Consider the following 23,184-nt stretch of genomic DNA (forward strand, 5'->3'; position numbering starts at 1 on the left):
TGATTAATTTTTTTCAATTAATTTTACCAGTATATTTTTCGTGTTAGAAAGGAAAACTTCCTCCAACCCATAATTAAGCTCAGGCCTACACCTACTATTATATTCTTTATTGATATCAAAAAGGTTTAATCCAACTTGGAAATACTGGGAAAAAAACATATTTCGGTGTATTTATCTAATCATCTTAGATATGACATCTAGATGAATTACACGTGTCTTTAATATTCATCTTAGATATGAGATCTAGGATGAATAGTTTGAGAGGTTTGGGGAGAATAAGAAGCTGGTAAATAGTACATGATATTCTGCCAAGTGTACAGCCTCCACATATTATTTGAGAAAGCGAACGTACAAGACAGTCAACTTATTAATCAAAATTCATAATAATTGAATAAAAATATTTTGCTATCAGAATTTAACTGTGTAGTTTTTTAGTTAAACTCATTGACCCATGTTTGATGAGTAGTAAACATGAATATATCTCTCATGAGAATAAATGGAACACTTAGCACTCATTGAATCTAGGTGATGCTCACAGAGGTGAAGCATCGGGACTTCCCGGGAGGTCACCCATCCTAGTACTACTCCAGCTTGAGTGCGCTTAACTACAGAGTTTCCTCCATAGTTAGCCCCACTCTGCTTGCAACCCCATTTCCAAAACCTTCACCAAGTATTATGCCTTATGAACCATTCATTAGAAAGCCCCTTAAGCTAATCAAAAATATTCATATCAAAAAGATATCAAAGATAGTTAAAGAGATGCGGCTCTTGGTCCTTTGGTGTTGGCCTGTTTGGTCTTGCAGACATCAACAGTGCAGCCTTCTTTTCATGGATGAAGAATTCAAAGAAAATACTTGAATTTTTAAATAAGCTTGGCTTCTTTTTGCAACCACTCTCAAACCTATTTGTATGGCGCGGTGCAGCTGACTTGCATCGAGGCTTCCTGAGGGATACTGGTGCTGACTTTACAGTCTCAAGCTGCCGAGGAATATTGCCCATAGTTCAAATCGCTACTGGCCATTTTTCTTTGGGTAGCTTCAGTTGTATCCTTTAAGACAAAGTCCCAGAACTTCTTTGATCTGCGTATACCTTGTTCCTGTAATGATATAGTGTAGGGACCAAAAGTATATGGATGACAGTGGCTGTTTGCAGAGATTTCATGAGATAAGTGGTTAATGCTCTAATAGGTATGCAGATGATAGTTGGATAAATAATGGATAGGTCACTGGATCCAATGCAACCAGTTCCACAGGTGCTAAAAGGTGGTCCTTCCAATTTCAATTTACTTGATTGAAGATTCACAGTATTCCCGACAATCAATCAAGCGTACAGGACTTTCCCAGCTCCGTTTTCCCGTACTAAACATAGAAAATGTTTACCCTTTCTACCAGACCTTCAGCTTATATTTCAAATTTTTTAAACATTGTAAATTTTGAAGTTCTAATATAAAATTAAAAATTTATTTATCAGAGAATAACATATAAACAAATTAAGAGTTTTTCACAACTTTTATTTATTAATGAATTTTTAACTATGTATTTTTTCTATTTTTTACTTCATTTTATTTTAGATTTAAATTTAAAAAATTATTATTTTACTTCTATAATTTTATTATTTTTACTTGAAGTAAATTTAACTTTAAAAAATGTTAAAAAGGCTTAGCCTCCCTTTTTCATTGTAAATTCTATTTTGAACTCTATAATTAATATAAAAAAAGACTTTATTACACATTTAATTCTAGAGGGGAAAAAATTAGAAAATTTATATTTTCTTCTTATTTCGACAAGACTTTACTGACAAAGTCGTCGCTAACTTCATCCTCATTGTCCTAACTCTTTTATCAGGTTGGATCAAAGCAAATTACAAATAGCTGATAACTGCTGCACATTCAAAGAACTTAGAACATTAAACAGCTGAACAGGGCATATGAACATGACAGCTTTCGGAATAGAAACTGGCAAGCATAGGACAGAGCAATTTAAGGAATATGCATCTAGAATTACAGCTGTAGAATTGTTGCCTGGATATCAAAATTGCCTCAATTCCAGCCTTTTTGAGCTATGATTATTTTCGGAATATGCCTCATTTTAAGCATTAGAATGGATATTTCCCTCAAATATTTTGAGAAATTTTGCCCTTCAAATATCTTTGGCTTGTTCCCAGCTCCGTCCAGCAATTTGAATTTTTAAAATCCGGTTCCCAAGTCAAAAAGTTCTCTCAAGTTAATGGAACGAACCAAAATACGTATTTTCAACCAAATCATTAACCATTAACCTTTAAAAAGGTTAAGGTTCGGGGTCCAAAACATGTATTCCGAACCATTAACCTTAACCTCTTAACCTTTAAAAAGGTTAAGGTTCAGGGTCTAAAACACATATTCCGAACCATTGACCTTAACCTCTCCTTCAAAAAGGTTAAGGTTGGAATTAGAAACACGTATTTTGGTTTCAGTTATTAACTTCTTTGACCCAAGTTGATAAATGACAATATCCTAAGATGATTTCATCACCCAGGTTGCTGGATTCAGTTATGAAGAAGATGGTGAAGATGAATTAGAAGCTCTCAATAAAAAAATGCTCTGTGCCAAAAACATGGCTGTGGATGAAGATACATTCAAGCGGTTCTCATATAATTGGGACTCCAATATGCAAGATGCTTCCTGGTTATATCTCAAATATAGAGCCATGGAGATAGAAATTTGTGACAGGTGAAACATTTATCATGGACATGCATCATGGAAGCATAAAAGGAGATACAAATGTTTAACCAAACTCTTCAATATCCAGCTCTCACCCACAGGATATGTTTTCCATCAATCACTTAGAAACCTTCTCATGAGAATCGGGCCTTTGATACAGGAGATAGCATATGATAAAAACACATGTCCTATTACGAGGTAATTGGTAAATACTTGCTTATTAATAACAGAGACCAAAAGGTCAATTTATACAAAAGGAAGAGATGATGTTTCCTTAGGAAACGATCGTAAAGAATAGAAACATTCTATTCCAGAGAAAGCAAAAAACGAAAGCAAACTAAAGCTAAAGATATTTACAAGATAACCATTAACTAATAATAGACGTCTTATCTATTATTGTAATACCCTCCCTTAATGGTTAATCTATCTAACACACCAAGCTGTCCTCTGAATTTGACAAACTTATCAGGACCAAGAGGCTTGGTGAGAATGTCTGCAGTCTGATCTGAGGTAGGAACATACTGCAGATCTATAGTCCCGTCTTCAACCAGCTGTCGTATGTAATGACAATGAACATCCACATGCTTGGTTCGTTCATGGAAGACTGGATTCCGTGCTAACTTGATAACGCCTTTGTTATCAACAAACAGAGTAGTCGGTCCTGCTGGTGACATCTGCATATCCCCAAGCATCCGACGAAGCCAGACAGCTTCACATCCTGCCTTAACAGTCCCTCTATATTCAGCCTCTGTAGAAGAGAGAGAAACTGCCTGCTGCTTCTTGCTGGTCCATGTGACTGCACCGGATCCCAAACTGAACACATATCCAGATGTTGACTTTTTATCATCAACAGAGCCTGCCCAATCTGAATCTGTGAACCCACTGAGTTTAGGATTAGAACTCCGAGAATACAGAAGTCCATAATCAGAAGTGCCCTTCACATAACGAAGCACACGCTTTGCTGCCATCCAATGATCAGCCTTAGGAGCTGTCATAAAGCGTGAAATATAGCGGACTGCGAAGCTGATATCAGGCCTAGTAGCAGATAGGTAGATGAGGCTGCCTACTAGTTGCCTATACATAGTATCATCAACGGAAGGAGAATCAGACTTGGCTGATAACTTGAGACCTTTCTCCATAGGTGTAAATGCAAGTTTGCAATCCTGCATTCGGAATTTGTCTAACAAGGCTCTGGCATATTTGGACTGAGAGATGAATATACCAAAAGACTGTTGCCAAACTTCAACACCTAAGCAATAATGCATGAGCCCAAGGTCAGTCATATCAAAAGACTGGCATAAGTGTTGTTTGATTCCCTGAATCAAAGATGCCGAACTGCCAGTGATGATCAGATCATCCACATAGATAACCAGAAGGATGATGTCACTGTCAGTAGTCTTGATGTACAGATTTGAGTCTGAAGAACTCCTCTTGAAGCCTTGATCACTGAGGTACGTATCAATCTTGATGTACCATGCCCGAGGGGCCTGCTTCAAACCATAGAGAGCTTTTACCAATCTGAGAACCTGATGGTCTTTACCAGCAACATTGAAACCAGGAGGCTGCGTCATGTAGACCTCTTCATGGAGATCACCATTCAGGAAAGCACTCTTTACGTCCATTTGATGGACCTTCCAGCCAAACTGTGCTGCCATGGCTAGGACTAATCTGATGGTGCTCATCTTTGCAGTAGGAGCAAAGGTCTCCTCATAATCAATGCCCTGACGCTAAGAAAAGCCCTTTGCCACTAAATGAGCTTTGTACTTATCCAAAGTACCATCTGATTTATATTTGATTTTGTAGACCCATTTGCAGCTAATGGGTTTCTTCCCTGGGGGAAGATCAGAAAGGACCCAAGTGTTGTTCTTCAGCAGGCTCTGGTGTTCAGATTGCATGGCCTGTTCCCACTCTGGAATTCCTTTAGCCTCGGAATATGTTTGAGGTTCAAACACACTGTGAATGTTGGCCATAAGAGCAAAGTTAACAAAATCTATAGTTTTGCTCTTTTTCCGAGTGTTCTCCCATCAATGAGCTCATCATCATGAAGATCAGCAAGTGTCTTAGCCCGCCACTTAGGCCGGAGAGGAGAATGACCAACAGTAGTACTAGGAGATGCTTGATCAGCAGGATCCTGATCAGAAGAATCTGGATCAAACTCAGGTGAAGCATCTTCAAAACGAGGTGATCCTGCAGGAGAAGCCGGAGGTGTCTGTACAGGTATCACTGGCAGGACTGGAGCTGTAGGAGCTACTGGAGCCCTCCCATCAGGTGGACCTAATGGAAGCCGAACTCCCAAATCATGAACCTGCATAGGCTGGTCTGCTGGATCAGGAACAGGAGAAACAGGCATGAATGGTCCTCGCTGCTCATCAAAGACTACATCGCGGCTGTATATGAGACGAGATGTCTCAACATCAATAAGGCGGTAGGCTTTGTGAAGACTGCTATATCCAGCAAGCATCAGTTTCTGACTCTTGGCATCCAACTTGGTGCGTGAAGCATCAGGGATCCAAACAAAAGCAAGAGAGCCAAAAATCTTCAGGTGACTGATTCTGGGCTTGCGACCTGACCAGGCCTCTTCTGGAGTTTTACCTTTGACAGCCACTGTGGGTGACCGGTTCAACAGATAAACTGCAGTGTTAACTGCTTCTGCCCAAAAACGCTTCGGAACATGTCTGTGTTCGAGCATGGAACGAGCCATCTCGGTGATTGTCTTGTTCCGACGTTCAACTACACTGTTCTGTTGTGGCGTGTGGGGTGTGGTGAACTGGCGTTGGATGTCATGTGTATCCAAGAAGCTAGAGAAAACATTAGAACAAAATTCCCCCCCATTGTCTGATCTAAGAGTAATAATAGATTTCCCAGACTCTTTTTCAACTAAGGGTTTAAACTTCTGAAATACAATAAATGCATCAGATTTCTTTTTAAGGAAATACACCCACATTTTTCTACTGAAATCATCTACAAACAACAGAAAATACCTATACTCAAAAACAAAAGGAGTGGCCATAGGGCCGCAGATATCAGCATGAACAAGCTGAAGTACTTGAGAAGCTCGCCAAGAATCGCCACTGGGGAAAGGTGTGCGATGTTGCTTCCCAGCCTGACATGCGTCACAAACTCCAAGGTGTTGGGTTTGAATCTCTGGCAAACCAAGAACAAGCTCATCCCGAGCAAGTTGCGAGAGATAATGCACATTTAAGTGCCCATATCGCTGATGCCAAAGTGTGCTGATGGAAGATCGCCGAGCAGCCATAGCTAAGTCCTGAGAATCACCAGAATCAGTAAGTCTGAAAAGAACATGATCCTCAAGACCAACTGCAACAGTAGACTTAGTCGCCCGATCAGTGATGGTGCACTGATGTGAACTGAAGGTGACTGCCAAGTGTGGAGAATGTCGCAGCAACTGACTGACCAAGAGTAGATTTAGTTCCATCCCTGGAACGTAATACACATCAAGGAATATGAGCTTCCTCCCAACAGACTGAATTTGAATGTTGCCTTTACCAACAACCGTGTACTCTTCTCCACCACCAAAGATAACAGAATCTGAATAAGGCTGGTAGTCAGTAAACCAATCTCTGCGGTGAGTGAAATGTCGAGAGGCACCTGAATCAATGTACCAGGCAGATGACTGTACATGATCTGCGGGTCTTTTAGCCATGAAGGCGTAAAAGGCAGATTCCGCCTGCTCAGTGTGCTCTGCATTGTTCGCTTTGGGTTGCGAACCTGATTGCTTAGAATGGGCAGCTAAGCGTTTTCGACATGCAACCTTCATGTGACCATACTTGTGGCAATAGTTGCATTGAATGTTCTTCTTTTTGGTACCATCGGATGCTGGAGCAGAAGACTTCTGCTAAGATGGTTGCTGAAACTTGCCCTTATCCTTCTGAAAGGATTTCGCAACAAAGGCTTGCTCAGTGGAGGTGGAACTAGAGCTGCTACCGAACTGTTGTTTCCACCGATCTTGCTGAAGTAGCAGGGTGCAGAGATCAGTGAACTTTAGATCAACACCAGTCAAACTCCGAAGAGTGATTACCACAATATCCTCTTCCTCCATCTTGCGACCGATGCCAAGTAACTGATCACGGATTTCCTGAATCCGATTCAGGTGTGCCTGGAGCGAGGTGCGCTCATCCATGACAATAGAAAACAGAGTGTTTTTCAAAAAAAAGGCTCTGCTCTTGTCGGAAGTCTCATGAAGACCTTTGAGATGTGTCCAGATTTCGGCCGCTGTCTTGCCGGATGGAATCTGAGAAAGCTGGTCATTAGCTACGGAGAGTTTGAGAAGCATTACTGCCTCTCGATTGTTCAGATCCCATGTATCTTGATCAGGACCCGGAGAAGTCGGACATTGCTTAACACCTAGAACAAGTTGATCGGTGTTTAGATATTCGAAGATTGCGATGATGCGTTGCTTCCAGGTTCCATAATTGCGACCATTGAATTTGGAATTATGCTCGAGCAGAATATTTGTCAAAGATGCCATGGCACGTTTTTCAATGAAAAACTATGAAAATCTGTGAAGGCACGTTCTTCGAGGCAAAAATACGGAAGACCCAGAAGAATCAGAGAATGACCCAAAAGAGAGCTCGAAAAACCCAAAAGGAATCTGCTGTCGTTTTCTAAATCTGCTGGCTCGAAAATCGAGGTACAAAAATTGAGGCACCCAGAAAAAACGGACGACAACCCAGTTGAGCTCTCAAAAAACCCACCAAGAATCTGCAAACAAAAAAAATTTTCGACCCCAAAAATTAGGGTTTCGAAAAAAAACGGCCCTAGCTGAAAAAAGCTTGAAAAAACTTCAGATTTCTTGATGAAAAATGGTCGAATCTGCTTCCCAGAGCACGATGACAGACTGAGACAGGTAAGAGCATGAAGATTTGATACAGAAACATGCAGATTTTCACCCCAAAAATGCGAGTCTCCAAAAAAGGGCCACTATTTCCACGCGATTTGCAGACCTGTAATTCGGGAATTTCTCCAAGCAGAAAAACCCTAGGTGGGTTTTGGAAAAATTAGCTGAAATAATTTTGGAAAAATTTAAACAAATAATTTCAAGAAGAAATTATAAATTTTTCTGAAAAAATTTAAGTATTTAGCTCTGATACCATATTACGAGGTAATTGGTAAATACTTGCTTATTAATAACAGAGACCGAAAGGTCAATTTATACAAAAGGAAGAGACGATGTTTCCTTAGGAAACGATCGTAAAGAATAGAAACATTCTATTCCAGAGAAAGCAAAAAACGAAAGCAAACTAAAGCTAAAGATATTTACAAGATAACCATTAACTAATAATAGACGTCTTATCTATTATTGTAATATGTCCATTATGCTAATTATCTAACAAAATGCCTGATGCCTGAGTGAGAGAGTCCTCTTTCTTAAGAGAAGTCCCGAGTGACAAGAGAAACATCAATGAGCATGCACGTCAACTATTTTATTAAATGAACTATGGAGATAGTGCAATCAATCCACGCACCAAGGCATCGCTCACTGAAATAATCAATTGCAGTGAAAACCACGAAAGCATTTACAAGCATGTGACGTGCTTGGTAGAGTGCCAAGCCAGAAGTCCAAGGTGTGGCTCGAGAATGCCAATGACATCCAGGGAAAATTTGGAAGCTACTCAGAATCACACATTTATAGAAGGTGCATGAACTGTCTCACAGAATTCCCCTAGAAATATTGTCTTGTACTAGTCAATATTCACAGTGAGAATGGTGGAAGCGTATTGAGAAATGAGATCAAATATTGATACTCTATATATTCGCGGGCCAAAGTTGGAGAGTTCAGTTGCAAAGATGATGTTGAATGAGTGACATGTGATATGTAGCAGCAAATATTTGACAAAATGTCAAATAGGTGGGCATATCAATCCAGCAGTTACATTTGGGTTATTTTTGGCAAGGAAGGTGTCCCTTCTGAGGGCTGTGATGTAGAGGATGGCCCAATGCATAGGAGCCACATGTGGGAGTGCAGTGGTGAAGGCCTTCCAGCAGGCTGATTATGACAGGCTCGGAGGTGGAGCTAATGCTGTTGCTCTTGGCTTCAACCAGAATGTCACTTTGGGTGCTGAGATAATTGGTACTTTTGTCTTGGTTTATACAGTTTTCTCTGCCACAGATTCCAAGAGTAGTGCTCGAGACTCCCGTATTCCAGTGCTGGCTCCATTGCCAATTAGGTTCTCAGTATTCATAGTGCATTTGGCAACAATACCAATCACGGGTGCTGGCATTATTCCTGCAAGGAGTTTTGGACCAGCTTCAGTCCATAACGATCAGCAGACTTGTAATGAACAATGGATATTCTGGGTAGGTCCTTTTGCTGGAGCAGCCATAGCAGCAGCATATCATGAGTTCATATTAAGAACAACGGTTAGAAAAGTCTTTGAGTTAACAACTCAAAAATCTTACTCACTTCATATGCGATGTCTGTGCCATGGTAAGCGCAGTCGCAGAGTCCAAATCCAGTATAGTGATAAGACAAAAGAGCATTAATGGAAAGATCGGCTTGATGGACTTGTGCCCAGATGAAAAACAAAAATGGAAAATGGCTAAGGCTCTGGCCTGGGTCATCTCTGGTTCCTAAGAGAAGTTCATTTGCATTGGTGGCCGAATCAACAACTCCATGGTTAGTCACATTTCCACGCTCAAAACATGCTTAGACAAGCTTATGTAAGCTGCAGGAACGAATACTCACTGTGTGTCTCTTCTCAAGGATATAGAATATGCAAGTGTCCATTCATAAAGCATAGAAAGATGGATTATGGAACTGCAAATATTCAAAAATAGTGCCCTAATGCCTATTCAAGAGCTTGGTGAAAATTTTGGAGATGGTCATTGTCAAGTGATTTATGGGTAACATTTACAATCGTGGGGTTAGTGAGAAATGCATCACCTCAGATTGACCTTTCTGATTATTAACCATTACTAGAAAGTGATGTTGGAATCTCTTCAAAGATCTTCTCAAATGTTAAAACCAAAGGAAGGACCAATTTGAAATTGTGGACCTTGATCTGTTCTGATTAGATGAACTGAGTCTCTCATTCATTATAAAGTAAATAAAAGTCCTGAGATGTATGACGAGCAACTCTTGAGGAGACCAATCTAGTACATCTCAAGTTTCCACCTGAGGGGGGAGCTCTTCAATAAAGTTGCATCTGGATTTTATGTTCCATAATGATACACATTGAATATGAAAAAGTGGTAGAAGTGAAGAAGGTACAATACAAAAATTTGATAGCATCAATATTGTTTTAGTGAAATTTGAGTGGATTTCTTCAAAGAGTAAATTATTTGGATGCATTATTACTTGTTCTTCAGATGAAATATTTGGTCCCATAAGGGTAATTGTCAGGTGTGGAAAGGATTGTGAATTAGTTGCAAAAAGTCTTCAAATGTACACAAACCTTGAAGCCATAACGAGACTCTATAAACATCTTATCCTTCATGTGATGTAATAATTTTCATCTTCTATCTCTCTAGTCAGTGACTTGTATCATTTCGGGGTTAATTTTTGTAAGATTAATTAACCTCTCTAAAATCACATACTTGGGAGGTAGTTATTAACCACAGAGAAGTAGTTCTTAACCTTGATGTCTATAAAAGGGATCATTTTGGCTTTGTAAAGGGACTTTTTGGGACTTTAGAAAAAAGGGACACTATGCTAAAATTTTGATTAGAAGATAATATTTGGAAAGTGTATACAAATTTTGTCTTTGTAATCAAAAATTCCTCTCAGGTTCTTGGTGCAAGAAAATAAAGGAACGTGCAATTTGAGTTCTCTTATTTCGAATCTAAATTGTTAGAAATGTTGATTCTCTTTGCAGTGAGCATTCTCACAGTATGGTGCAAATGTTTATGAATCCTTGGATCAGCATTGTGCTAGTAATAGTTCTCAAGCGTAGATCTTGATTGCTGTTATTAGCGGTTTTAAGTTAGTCCAGGAAAGCTTTGAAGTCGTGTGGTGCATTCGTCATCAATGGCTTTCTATTTATCTTTTAAAGTTTAATTTCACTTTTATTTGAAAAACTTCAAAATTATATCATATTAGGGAGCTGCCCCTCTAAACGCAGAGGAAGGCCACATATCAAAGGCCTATCCAACTATTATGAACAGTTTGTCACACACACTCCATTGGGCCATTTTCAAGTGACAAATGTGTTTACCAACAAGAATAACTGAGAACATAGATAGCATGAACAGAACTGTTGAATCTAAATACATATCAGTTAACTGTAAACATCCATATTAGCACGTGACAGAATTGAGGAGGAAGAATAATTGAGATCTCCATAGAGCATGAAGTGAGCTGTTGTATATAAATACACATAGATGAACTGTAAACAGCGGTGGTAGCACAGGCAGAATTGAGGATAAGTTAAGAATGGAGTTTTGTTTTCAAATGATTATTATTAGAATCAACTGCATTACACAATTGATTTCAGAAATAATGTTTTAAATATTAAATAAACTACGACAAACTCATATCCATTGTCAAAGTGCATTATCACCATCTCCATCATCACAGTTATCTTTAATGAAAGAAGTTTCTCTCTTTGCAAACCCTAAAGCTCAAAATACATAACCTTTACCATCCAACATAATTCCCTGTACTTAAAGATCTGTATCCATCTTTTCCAAAGCTTAAGATCCTAAGAGTCTCCACATCCCTAGCTACCAAGCACGTCACATGCCTAATAAAAGACAACTAGCAAATGAAATTGCCAGCCTTTTTTCAAAAATTGGCTGTGGGCTTCTGGTACAGGAAATGAGATGGAATTTTAAGGAGCAAGGTCAAATTAGTCTTGGATGCTATCAGATCATAAACAAGCAGTTATAATTTTTCCCCATAATTATCTGCTCCTTATCCTTACGTCATTCTTTTAAGCACCTTAAGTTTCAAAAAAAAAATTATTGTTTCAAATTTTGCATTACTAATCAGAAACTTGCAAAATCCTCAATTGTTCTTAAAAAAATTATTTAAAAAATCCAAAATATTACCAAGAGGCCATGCTAACAAAAGCTGATAGAATGGGTAAAATTATAGTTAACTAATGGGAAAATGGTGAATTGAAAACCTGTGTCGAGGAGAGAGCTCCGTCAAGCTGCATCCGAACTTTAACAACATTGACAGGATTGGTAACAAAGGAGCCACACATGTTGCTCAACCCTGCTAATGCGAACACTGTACTCCCCTCCCACCATTTTCCCTTTCCCTCCTCCTTCACACCACCTGATGCACGCCATTTACACCATTATTTTGAAATACACAATTAATAGGACAGCAATGACAACTAATTTAGGGCTGATCCATTAAAACAACAAACCTAAAAACTTTAGAGTAGAGTGGAAAACAGCTTGCCAAAACTTACCGGTGAGATGAGGAGGTTCTGATAAAACATCAGCGGCATCTTCCGCCATGTTTCTGCGAGATGATTCGATGTATTTATTTGCTCTATCAAGGCGGAACGCGAGGAGGATAAGCGCGAGCAGAGGCCATGCCTTCGCCCATCAAGATCGGCTTTGACCTGGAAAGACAATACGTGAGGAGAGTGCATGACGTCATTTGCGTCCCAATAATTCGGAACGTTTTGACTGCCTGCAATTCTTCCGTTATTATATTGAGATTCGATCTTTCCAGCGATAGATTTCAGACACTCTGAAGATGGAAATTTGGGTCGAGACAGGAATAACAAGTTTTAAAACTATTGTCCTCTTACAACGGCACGTAATGTTTACGAATATACGTAATAGGTGTTTAACGATGAAGGGGAGAAAAAATAAAACATTGACTCATTTTAGTTTTTTAGTTGACATGGTTTTCATAATGCTTTTGTTTAGGTTTTTTTTTAGTTCCTGCCTATAGGCAGGATTACTAACGCATTCATGCAGGTTTTTTAGGCTTGTTAGTTTCACCAATCGCGTCTATGTATTTTGCCATTTCTTAAAACTGTTCTAATGTTTATTTTCACTAAGCATTTTTGAAACATTTATTAATCTTCTTTATCTCACGTTTCATTGGCTGTACTTAAATTAGACAAGGAGAAAAATGATTTTTTCCAAACCAAAATCGATGAAAATTGTTACAATAAATTTTGCCGTGCATACCTGTCCCACTTGGAATTCTGCATTAACGTTACTTGTGTAGATTTAATTAAATGCTTATAAATGCTCGCCTTAAAATTGTTACAATAAATTTTGCCGTGCATACCTATCCCACTTGGAATTCTGCATTAACGTTACTTGTGTAGATTTAATTAAATGCTTATAAATGCTCGCCTTATCTTTATCTTCCACCGACGCACTCAGCATTTATGTCCACCTTTCAGCTTACTTGATTTTCTGCATTTGTGATCGTTTATTTCTCTTGACTGAGACAAAGCAAGGAAATCTGTCTTTTGCCAGTTGAAAATCTTCGCAGGATCCGGAAATTTAAGAAGCAAGATTCGTGGATACTTCTGTTCTCCTCGATTTTCTGCTTTCAGACAGGTCAAGCCATTTCTAATCTATGTGTTCAATATTTTCTTTTTTCTTTTTTCTCTGTGCAGTGCATTTTTATCTAGAAATGTTTTGTGTTTGGCTGGATTTGGGCTTTTCTTTTCATGTAGTTGAATTTTTAATATTTTTTTTGGGAATCAGATTTATTCAGTGTTCAAATTAATCGTCGCGTCACTTTTTACCTATTTTTGTAGGCTGCTTTCGTCTCTGGTTCTAAAACTGAGTGGCTTTTCCTATTCTGAACCAGAGATTCTTCAATCAGACACAAGAGTTACAGAGCGGTTTGTCAGTGGTGGGTGTCGAACCTTGGTCGCCTATAGTCCTCAGCCTGGGAGTAATAATAGTTTAGACGCTTGATAAAGCTATTTCAAGATTATATTGTGTGCTAATTTTTAGGAAAATTCAATTTATACAACTATACCAAGCACAGGCCAGTTCTTACACATTTAATCAATATGAATACTTACCCAAATCTTTGATTCGATTTTTTGCATCTTTCACTCCATTTTCACTGACGATGTCCTTCTTAGAAGATTTATACATCATTACTCCACCCAAAAGAAAAAAGAAGCATAATACAAAAAGCAAGACGACTACGCTTTAAACCAGTAAGTCCTTACACACCTCTCTGACAAATTACCATATGGACTGTAAAGTTGTTTAGCCTTCAATCTATTATTTTTGCATACCCAAACACTTTTAAGCCTCTCTCTTTTAGAAAGGTGGGAGAGATACCCTCGCCCCCTTTTGTCCTCCTCAGTTCCCACCCCGTGGGGCTCCTGGGAGAGAGAGATCGATCACTCCGAACCCGAGTGGCTAGGGTTGGGTGATGTCTGGAAATCACGATCGCTCTGATCATATTTAGTTTTTGTGTCCGTTAGTAATTTCTGTTAAAGATGGCAGCAATGGTTGGCGTGGATCTGCAAGTGTTGGATAAAGTAACCCTGCTGCCCAACTTAAAAGAGGGCTTTCAATGGTTGGAGAAGAAACTCAGACGTTTATGCAATTATGTGCAAGCTCCTGATCAACTGAAAGCGCATGATCTGTCCGAGCAAGAAGTGAGGGAAATTATGGAGCATAAGGCGGATGAATCTATGAGATTGTTGCCCTTATGGAAAGGGGCGGACTGTGAAAAACATTCCATCAAATATGATCTACCTTGCACTCCTACATGCAAGCGAACAATTTTGAATTGTATAATTAGAACTTTTCAAGATCTTTCTCCTCATCAGAAGGCCCACACATGTGTTTAGCACATAATGACTGTAGCAAGCAGGTTGTGCTCAACATGGAAAGGCTAAAGAAGCCTCGCAAGTATCGTGCATACCTTATAGACAGAGGGGTTTCTTCTTTCAATTCAATGGAATGACAAAAATGTGGCAGCACACTAAAACCTTGTCAGGTGATAGGTAGATGAGGTGTTAAGATGGATCTCCCCTCCAGATGCAAGTGTGACAGCGATGGACATCATGAAAATATGCGTGTTGACATTTGTATGCTATACACTGTTGCAACATCTGCAAACACGAGTTTTGATTTTTAAATTTAAAATAATTATTTTTTTAATTAACATACAATAATATTAAAATTTGGTTAGAAGACTATATTTATAATTATGTGAAATAATTAGCTTTATTTAAACAATTATTATTGAAATTTGACATTTGATTAATTATAATTATGTTTTCTCAGTTTATAATTAATTTCTTACATCTAATAATATATTAAATTTGATATAAGAAATAAGTTTTAATCTACATCAAATAATTAGATGCTTTACTATTTTTTAAATATTCAATTTTGCAATTTATATTTATTTCAACAATATTAAATTTAATTATTACTATTATAGTATATTACAAATTCTCTATTAATATTTCTATTTAAAATATTTTTAACTTACTGATATAAAAAGTAAATAATCTAATTAATAGTTTTAGTTAATTAATAATATTAATAATTAACTATATCAAGTATTAACCTTATAATCTTATAGTTATGATTATAATAATTATAATCTATATAATGTATTAATAAATTGATAAGTAATACATAATATAGTTTTAATATTGTTAACTTATTAATAATTAATTTTAATATTATATTATAATATTTAATATTATCCATATAATCATTATTATTTATTATAATATTATAACTATAAGATTTACAGATACAATAAAATTTCTAACTAATAAATATTGATTTATGCTTATATATTATTTATGAATTCTAAATTATAAAATTAAAATAAATCGAATAATTATATATTAACTTAATATAATCAACTATATTAATCAATTATAACAAAGTTAATAATAGTTAAGATAAATTATAAGTTAATAATATTATTAATAAGTTAACTATAATATATTTATATTTAGTTTACTTATTACTATTATTATTATTTAATATTTATTAATCTATGCTTTACAAATAATTAGTTAACTTATTTAAAGTTCATTTATAAATAAACTTTATTAAATTAATATATCAGGTGAGATCTATATTTAAGAAAATAAATTTATAGACTAGTAATATTTAGGAAAATTCAATTTATACAAGAAATAATTATAATTATATAAGTTGTTATAATTTAAAGTTGATTTTTTTATTATTATTTATGAATTCTAAATTCTAAATTTATAATAAATTTAATCACTATTAACTTATAATATTAATTAATAGTAATATCTAATTAATAATTAATAATTAATATTTCTAATTACATTATAAGTATATTAAGTATTAATACGATTGTATGGATAATATAATATAATATGTTAACTATTATTTTTTAATACAAATCTATAAATATATTAATTTATATTAACAATAGTATTATTGATATTATACTTGTAACTATTAGATAAGTTACAGTTATAAAACTAATAGTTATAGATTATTAATATTAATTATTAACTTTAAAGTTTATTATAGTATTTTATTTTTAGCTTGTCTTTCAAGTATTTCTTTTACTATATGAATTTGGATTGTAGAGGTAATCATTTCCTTTTTATTATTACATTTCAAATTCAATGTAGTTACAATGGAAACTAAGCCTACAACTCATGTTGATGTACACCAGAATTCTTCTTCAAATGACTCCATCATAAGCTGTAACTTTGTTCTTTTTGCGTTGTTGGATCAGCATCGACATCATCTGCATCGGCATTCATATCAGCCATCTGGGGTGATTTCAGAGCTGTGAATGGATCTGTCATGACAGAGTGCCCTACGGGGAATCAATTGATTTTCAAGTAATGAATGAGATATTAGAATAAACCGTTGGAATTAATTAGAACACCCCATTTATTCTTTCTTCTATAATCCCAACCCCACCCCCCATTCTAGTACCCTTAACAACTAGGCGGGTGGAGCGTAGGGATTCCTACCTTTCTAGGCTAGGATTCTTTCCTACCTTTCGGGTAGGCGAGTCGTTAAAAGCTAACAGAATGTTAGGGGCCGCCTTTAGAATAGTAGGGGAATTCTTATTGGGGGAGGTGGGCTATTCGCCAAGGCGGCAAGGCGGCAAGCCCTATAGTTCCCACCCACGGCATGTTACGTATAGAATCTGTCTCAAGCCTAGGGGCAGCGCATGTGTAGGCAGGCCCCCTGCACCAAAGCACGTCATTTTTATTTGTCAGATTTTTGTATTCTAGCAATGTTATGTTTGCTATTTAAGCAGGTGTCAGTTAGTAAAGACAAGTTTTGTTTTCCCACTACCCTGAGGTGCACTGACACCAATCTAGAAAGAATAAAAGAGGGGACAAATTAAATAGCATTCAAGTAGAACCTAGTTTTTATACTTATTTGTTCTATAGCATACATTATATACCTATATGCAATTCTTTTTAGTTTACAATTTGAATAAAATGCTTTTCTAAAATAATTTCAATAGATCATTATAATTTCATTTTTATAACAATTATATTTCTTTCTAAAGCTTAGCTCTGAAGTAAAACAAAAACTGAAGCTTTTAACACCAGCTTATTCTTGCCTTCAAAACAACTAATGCTTTGCGATTATATAGGCATAAATAACATTACTCCAAATGAAACACTAAACCATGGTTTCGTTTCTTATTTAATTATATAGTTTAGCTGATACTTTTAAAGTTCTTAAAGTAATTTTACTTCTCAAATTCATCATGTAAACATATATTTGTTGTAATTTTTTCCTTGCCATTTTTGCTTTGCTAATTATTTGATGCTGTAATATTCTTTTCTAACATTTACTTTTGCTTTTTTCCCTCTAAACAGCTTATCGCATGCTAGTTCATTTTCTTTGAACATTTTGGTGCAAGTAGCTAAAGTAAGTGAATTGTCCCAGGCATTGTACTAGCAAAAGCTTTTACATTCAGGTAAGATTATTGTAAGAAAAAGCTATTGTTATTTACTTTCTTTAGTTTTGTTTATATGGTAATACTATTATAAGGTATAGTTTTTAGTGTTACATTGCTTTTTGTTCAAGGTTTTCCTTTTTATAATTTTGCTCTTCCATTTCAAAAAACTTTCATCACCTCTAATTGAGGCCGATACGTGAAATTTTAATTCTAGAAAACGGTGAGATGTCCTTCGACATTGACAATGTACTTAGGCAACAAGGATTGTCTAGAATTGCAACATTTACATATAATGTTGGGGACTGTTTATTTGATTCACTACAACTTTTGCTTTGCAATAAGTATACATCAACTGACCTTCGCAAAGGAGCTATTCAATACTTTTTGACCAGTCTAGAAAAACAGGAACCAGAAGCGGTTAATTCTTACAACCATGAATTGCATCCAGAAATACTTTATGAGTTGCATAGAGTTAAGGACCATCAAACATATTTCCGAAGAATGCAAAGAACTGCAAATCCTAATATAATTAGCGATGAACTAGGTCTTTGGGGAGATATATTTTGTATACGATGGTTGTCCAAATGGCTGAATATAGGAATATGTGTTTGGTCATCTACAACAGGAAAAAAATACTTGCATTTTAATGAATTTTTAACAACTAAACCATACTCAATTCTCTTCCACGATGTGAATCCACTTTGTGGCCATTTTGAACCACTGATACAATCAATCACACCAAATTCACAAAACCAACAACATCTACGTTTATCTCAATTTAAGAAATCAATCAGGAATACTACACAGAACCAACTCACAAGAAATGTAAATATGACAACTACAATGACAATAGATGAAAGCTATCAACGAATAAACAACAAACAAAAATAACCTACAAAACAGAAGACTTGTCTTCGAACATTAAAAAACTAGAACGAAAATAACAGCCAACAAAAGGACATTGCAAAACAAAAGACTTCTCTCCAAAAATTAAAAAAGTCTATTCGAAATAATACTATAGAACAAGTCTCAAAAAAATGAAAGAGAACGTTATCCCCAATTGATGTATTCAAGAACACAATTAATGACACACCAACACACATGTGTACCGTTTGTCAAACATTACAATTCAAGAAACACATTAAAAAATTCCGCTTTCAACAAAAGGAGACTTATTGCAATTTAGTCAAATCAAATTATGACACATTATCAAATTCTATTTGCCGCAAATGTAATGATGCATTAAAAAAATACAAGATCCCTGAATATGCTACGCCACATAACATTCGAATGAACAAGCCAATGCAATATGTGCAAATGCTAACACAATTAGAAGAGCGTCTTGTTTCATTGCGGATTGCATTCGCACAAATTTGGGAACTGGGGCACAAAAGGTCTCAACTTGGGTTAACTGGTTCAATAATCAATGTACCTGTAGATACTAATGTTACACAAACAGCTTTGCCTCTATCAACTACTAGTACAACAACAATTGCTGTGTCCTTGAAAAGGAAACTAGAATACAAAAAATGCATTTCAAAAGGGAATGGTACGGCCAAACATTATTATGCAAGCCCTTCAACAACTAATAGAAAGAACACTTTACCAAATAGAACATGTCAAACTAAATAAAGATTGGAAACAAGTTCTACAAACAGATAATGAGAGTAGTGAAAAGAATGAGCTAAATGAAATTGAAACTGAATGTGAAAGTGACACTGAGAATGTAATTTGTGAAACTTTGGTGCACGGATTCACAGAATCTATTAACATACATAAAATGCAAGACAAATTGCTAGAAATTGCACCTGCACAAAACCAATGTCCCATTGGAATATTCAAAGACAAATATGCAGAAGAAATGAATTTTCCAACATTATTTTTCGGCGATCCACGTGACCATGACATTGACCAAAAACTATCATACCAAAAAATTGCAAAGTGGGAATTGTTGCACTCACAAAGACGTTTTTCATATCACATAACAAATCTTTTCTTCAAAACAATAAAAATACTCATACATCAAGTCATGTCCACAATATGGATCAGAATTCGCAAAGGACAACTTAAAGGAAGAAATCTATTAGCAAAAGATGTTAAACACAAACCAAACTTAGAAAAAATACTAAAATCTGATATAGGCTATGTCGACTTCAAAAGAATTCGTATATCTCCAGACTATGCACATCAACTAAAAAAAGACGTCTTTGCTATGATACGAAAACTAGGAACTCCAACATTTTTCCTCACATTTACTAGTGTTGAACAAAACTGGAAGGCTCTAATGAACACACTCAAACAACTATACAACAATCATCAATCAACAAAACAAAACATATCAAGTATAACAGAAGAACTTAATACAAATGAACTAATTAAAAAAGATCCGATAACTTGTGTGCGGTACTATAGACATCGGATAAACGCTTTAAAAAAAATGATACTTTCAGACCACTCTTTTTTTGGAAATGTAGTTGATTTCTTTTCAGTAACAGAATTCCAAAATCGAGGAAACGAACATGACCACTTTCTTATATGGGTGAAAGATGCACCTGTCTATGGAAAGCAAAGCAATGAAAGTATTACAAATTTTATTGATACATATCTTACATGTGAAACAGAAAATTTTGATCCAGATATTGCTATTCTCCATAGACATCATCATACGAAGCAATGCAAAAGATCAAAAAATAAACATTGTAGACATAACTTCCCATTTCCACCAATGAGAGCAACGACAATACTTGATCCGTTACTTGAACAAGAAAAAAACATAAGCTTAATAGCTAACAAAATTCAATGCAAACTTGAACTTGCAATGTATGACACATCCTTTACATTTGACAACTTTTTGACCGAAATAGACATAACTGAAGAGAACTACATTCTTGCTTTAACGTCAACAATCCATAGACCAACAATCTTTCTCCGAAGAAAGCCATCACAGATTTGGAATAATAGCTTTGGGAAAATGATACCTCCTCTATGGAAAGCCAATATAGATGCACAGTTTATTCTCAATGCATATGCAGCTGCAATGTATTGTAGTTCATACATAGCAAAAGTTGACAAATCTATGACAAATGCTTTCAAAAAAATACGTGATGATCATCAACGAGACAATATAGATGCACTCAAGATGATAGGAAAACTTGGAAATGCTTTGCTAAACCTACAACAAATGTCCGCTCAACAAGCAGCTCATTTAGTTTTAGCTCTACCATTGCACTTGAGTTCTAGAAAATGCACGTTTATTGATACACGATCACATCATGACCGTACATTTATATTAAAACCAATTGAACAGCTAAAAAAAGAACAAGACAATTCTGAAAATGTAATGTGTAGATCACTAATTCAATATTACCTACATCGTCCACAAGCTATCGCTAATCTATGTTTAGCAGAATTTGTATCAAGTTATAAAAAAGATGGAAGCAAGCTTGAACCAAAAGCTAAACCAAATATCATTCGTTTCATTAACTTTAATAAATATTTACAGCTAGAGAACTATTGTAGGGAACAATTATTGCTATATGTTCCCTTCATTGTAACTGAAGATACATTTAAACAAAATTACGGCTCATGGGAAAAGGCTTACATGCATAATCAAAATATAATTTATAACAATCGAGCGAAGTTTTCATACAACACAAATTCAATGTGGGGTGATATTGACAATGCTATTGATACAATAAATGACAACGAAGAAAACAGAGCCAATACTCGCCAACAACCAATAATTAAAGACCTTGATGAACAATATGACATGCATCAAGATATAGAAACCAAACTTCCCAACCAGTTTAAAAGTACAACTCAAAAATCTTTCAATATCACACAACTCCCTCGAATGATGAATAACAATGAGTACTATAACTTGAGGAGAAAGTTAAACAGAGAACAACAAGAAATCGTCAAGGATATTGTCATAAAAAAATTGAAAGACATCACAACTCCTTTGCATCTTTTTCTGACTGGAGGAGCTGGAACTGAGAAAACATTTACAGCAACAACCATTTTTCAAGCACTTATTTGCATTTACAGCAATTGCATTGACAATGATCCAGATAAACCTAAAGGCCTAATAACTGCATATACAGGAAAGGCAGCATACAATATAGGTGGAAGTACACTTCATTCTGCTTTTCATATACCTTTCAATAAATCAGATTTCATTCCACTGAGTACAGAAACATTAGACACAATGTCAAAGAACTACAATCAATTACGTGTACTACTCATAGACGAAATTTCATTGGTAGGTTCTACTTTCCTACGTTACATTGACAGACGACTACGTGACATAATGCAATTGCCAACATTATACTTTGGCAATCTAGACACAATTTTCTGTGGCAACTTCTATCAAGCACTTCTGGTGCTTGATTCACCGATTTTTGACAACAAACCACCAACAACAGAATTAATGCCTCATACATTTTGGACTGAGCTATTCACTAAGCACTACAATGCGTCAAAAAGATGAGAGATTTGTTTCAATTCTAAATAACATACGTCTAGGACAACATACATATGATGATATACACTATCTCAATCAAACTTGTCTTCAACCCCCACCTATTGATCCAACATTTCCATATCTATTCTACAAAAAAAAGGATGTCAATGCACACAATAACAATATGCTTTCCAAGGTTCCCGAGAACTATATCATATTAAATGCAATAGACTTTGAAGATGAAAATTTCAATGCAATGCGACTATATACACACGCAATGATTCTACCAGCTCAAATACTTGTAAAGCCAAACATTCTCGTTGAAATTTTTGCAGGAAACTACAACACGCAAGATGGTGTTGTAAATGGGTCAGACGAAATATTTAAAGCATATACCAAACAACAAGAAATAGACATAGTTTGGATACAATTCAATGATACAAAAATTGGCCAACAACAAAGAAATAAACTTTACCAATACTACATTCCAGGCATTCAAAAAGAATGGGTTCCCATCCTTCGAATTGCAAAGCCAATTCCAAAAATATCAACTATCGAAAAAGTTCGAACTAGAAAACAATTTCCAATACAAGTAGCATGTGCTAGAACAATACATAGAGCCCAAGGCCTCACAATGGATGGCCTTGCATTTGATCCTAGTGGCATAACACAACATGGCTTAACATACACAACACTTTCGAGAACAAGAACAATTAATTCATTATATCTTTTGAAACCTTTGATTCCAACAAACTTCAAAATCCACAATAAAATTCATCATGAAATGTCTCTGCTACACTCAAATGCAGCATGGAAACTTGAAAATCAATTTTCTTGTATAACTCACAATACACACATATTGCTATGTACATTGAACACACACAGCCTACATGCTCATGCAAATGACATCTTAAATGATTATGCTATAATGTCCACTGATATCATATGCCTACAAGAATTTTTTTCCCTCCCACGCAATACTGATATTTTGTTTAAAAAATACAACCATTCAATGTATCATATACATGGTTTAACAATACTTACTGCAAAAAATCTTTTCGTGACCAATTCAATAGAACATAGATCAAAAAACATCGAAGCCATGACAATTACAGTTAATGAATCAGATTCTCAAGTCAATATCTGTAATGTTTACATACGACCACACACAAC

The 23,184-nt window shown here is 35.8% G+C and overlaps 2 protein-coding genes and 1 pseudogene across 4 annotated transcripts in view; 2 read left to right on the plus strand and 1 right to left on the minus strand.

Annotated features, from left to right (window-relative positions):
• Positions 1-12,416, minus strand: part of LOC149532584 (uncharacterized) — a 43,957-nt gene extending 31,541 nt beyond the window's left edge. For 2 of the 3 annotated variants that reach the window (XM_089804572.1, XM_089804571.1), the window contains exons 1-2: positions 12,079-12,416; positions 11,785-11,939 (exon numbers count right to left, since the gene is read on the minus strand). In XM_089804572.1, the coding sequence (XP_089660698.1) occupies positions 11,785-11,939; positions 12,079-12,127 (204 nt within the window). In that variant the 5' untranslated portion in view covers positions 12,128-12,416. The remainder of the gene's footprint in view (positions 1-11,784; positions 11,940-12,078) is intronic. The other variant, XM_089804573.1, reaches the window with a different exon arrangement.
• On the plus strand, positions 1,933-9,202 carry LOC149532585 (putative aquaporin PIP2-6 pseudogene; annotated as a pseudogene).
• Positions 12,417-18,839: 6,423 nt separating the features above from the next.
• Positions 18,840-22,038, plus strand: LOC149532586 (uncharacterized). Its single transcript, XM_089805735.1, has 2 exons — positions 18,840-19,098; positions 19,208-22,038. The coding sequence occupies exons 1-2, from the start codon at positions 18,840-18,842 to the stop codon at positions 22,036-22,038; spliced, it is 3,090 nt and encodes a 1,029-aa protein (XP_089661861.1).
• Positions 22,039-23,184: the final 1,146 nt, after the last annotated feature.

Source organism: Cupressus sempervirens, chromosome 10 (genome assembly GCF_028749045.1).
Source record: "Cupressus sempervirens isolate cs-2001-9-10 chromosome 10, ASM2874904v1, whole genome shotgun sequence".
In the NCBI taxonomy this organism is placed as follows: Eukaryota; Viridiplantae; Streptophyta; class Pinopsida; order Cupressales; family Cupressaceae; genus Cupressus; species Cupressus sempervirens.

What these genes read in the sequence shown, in the direction of transcription:
- LOC149532586 (XM_089805735.1), top strand. Translation starts at nt 18,840, where the DNA reads ATGAACAAGCCAATGCAATATGTGCAAATGCTAACACAATTAGAAGAG. An exon ending in ATGCATTTCAAAAGGGAATG is followed by an intron (nt 19,099 to 19,207) that starts GTACGGCCAAAC and finishes TTCTACAAACAG; the next exon opens with ATAATGAGAGTAGTGAAAAG.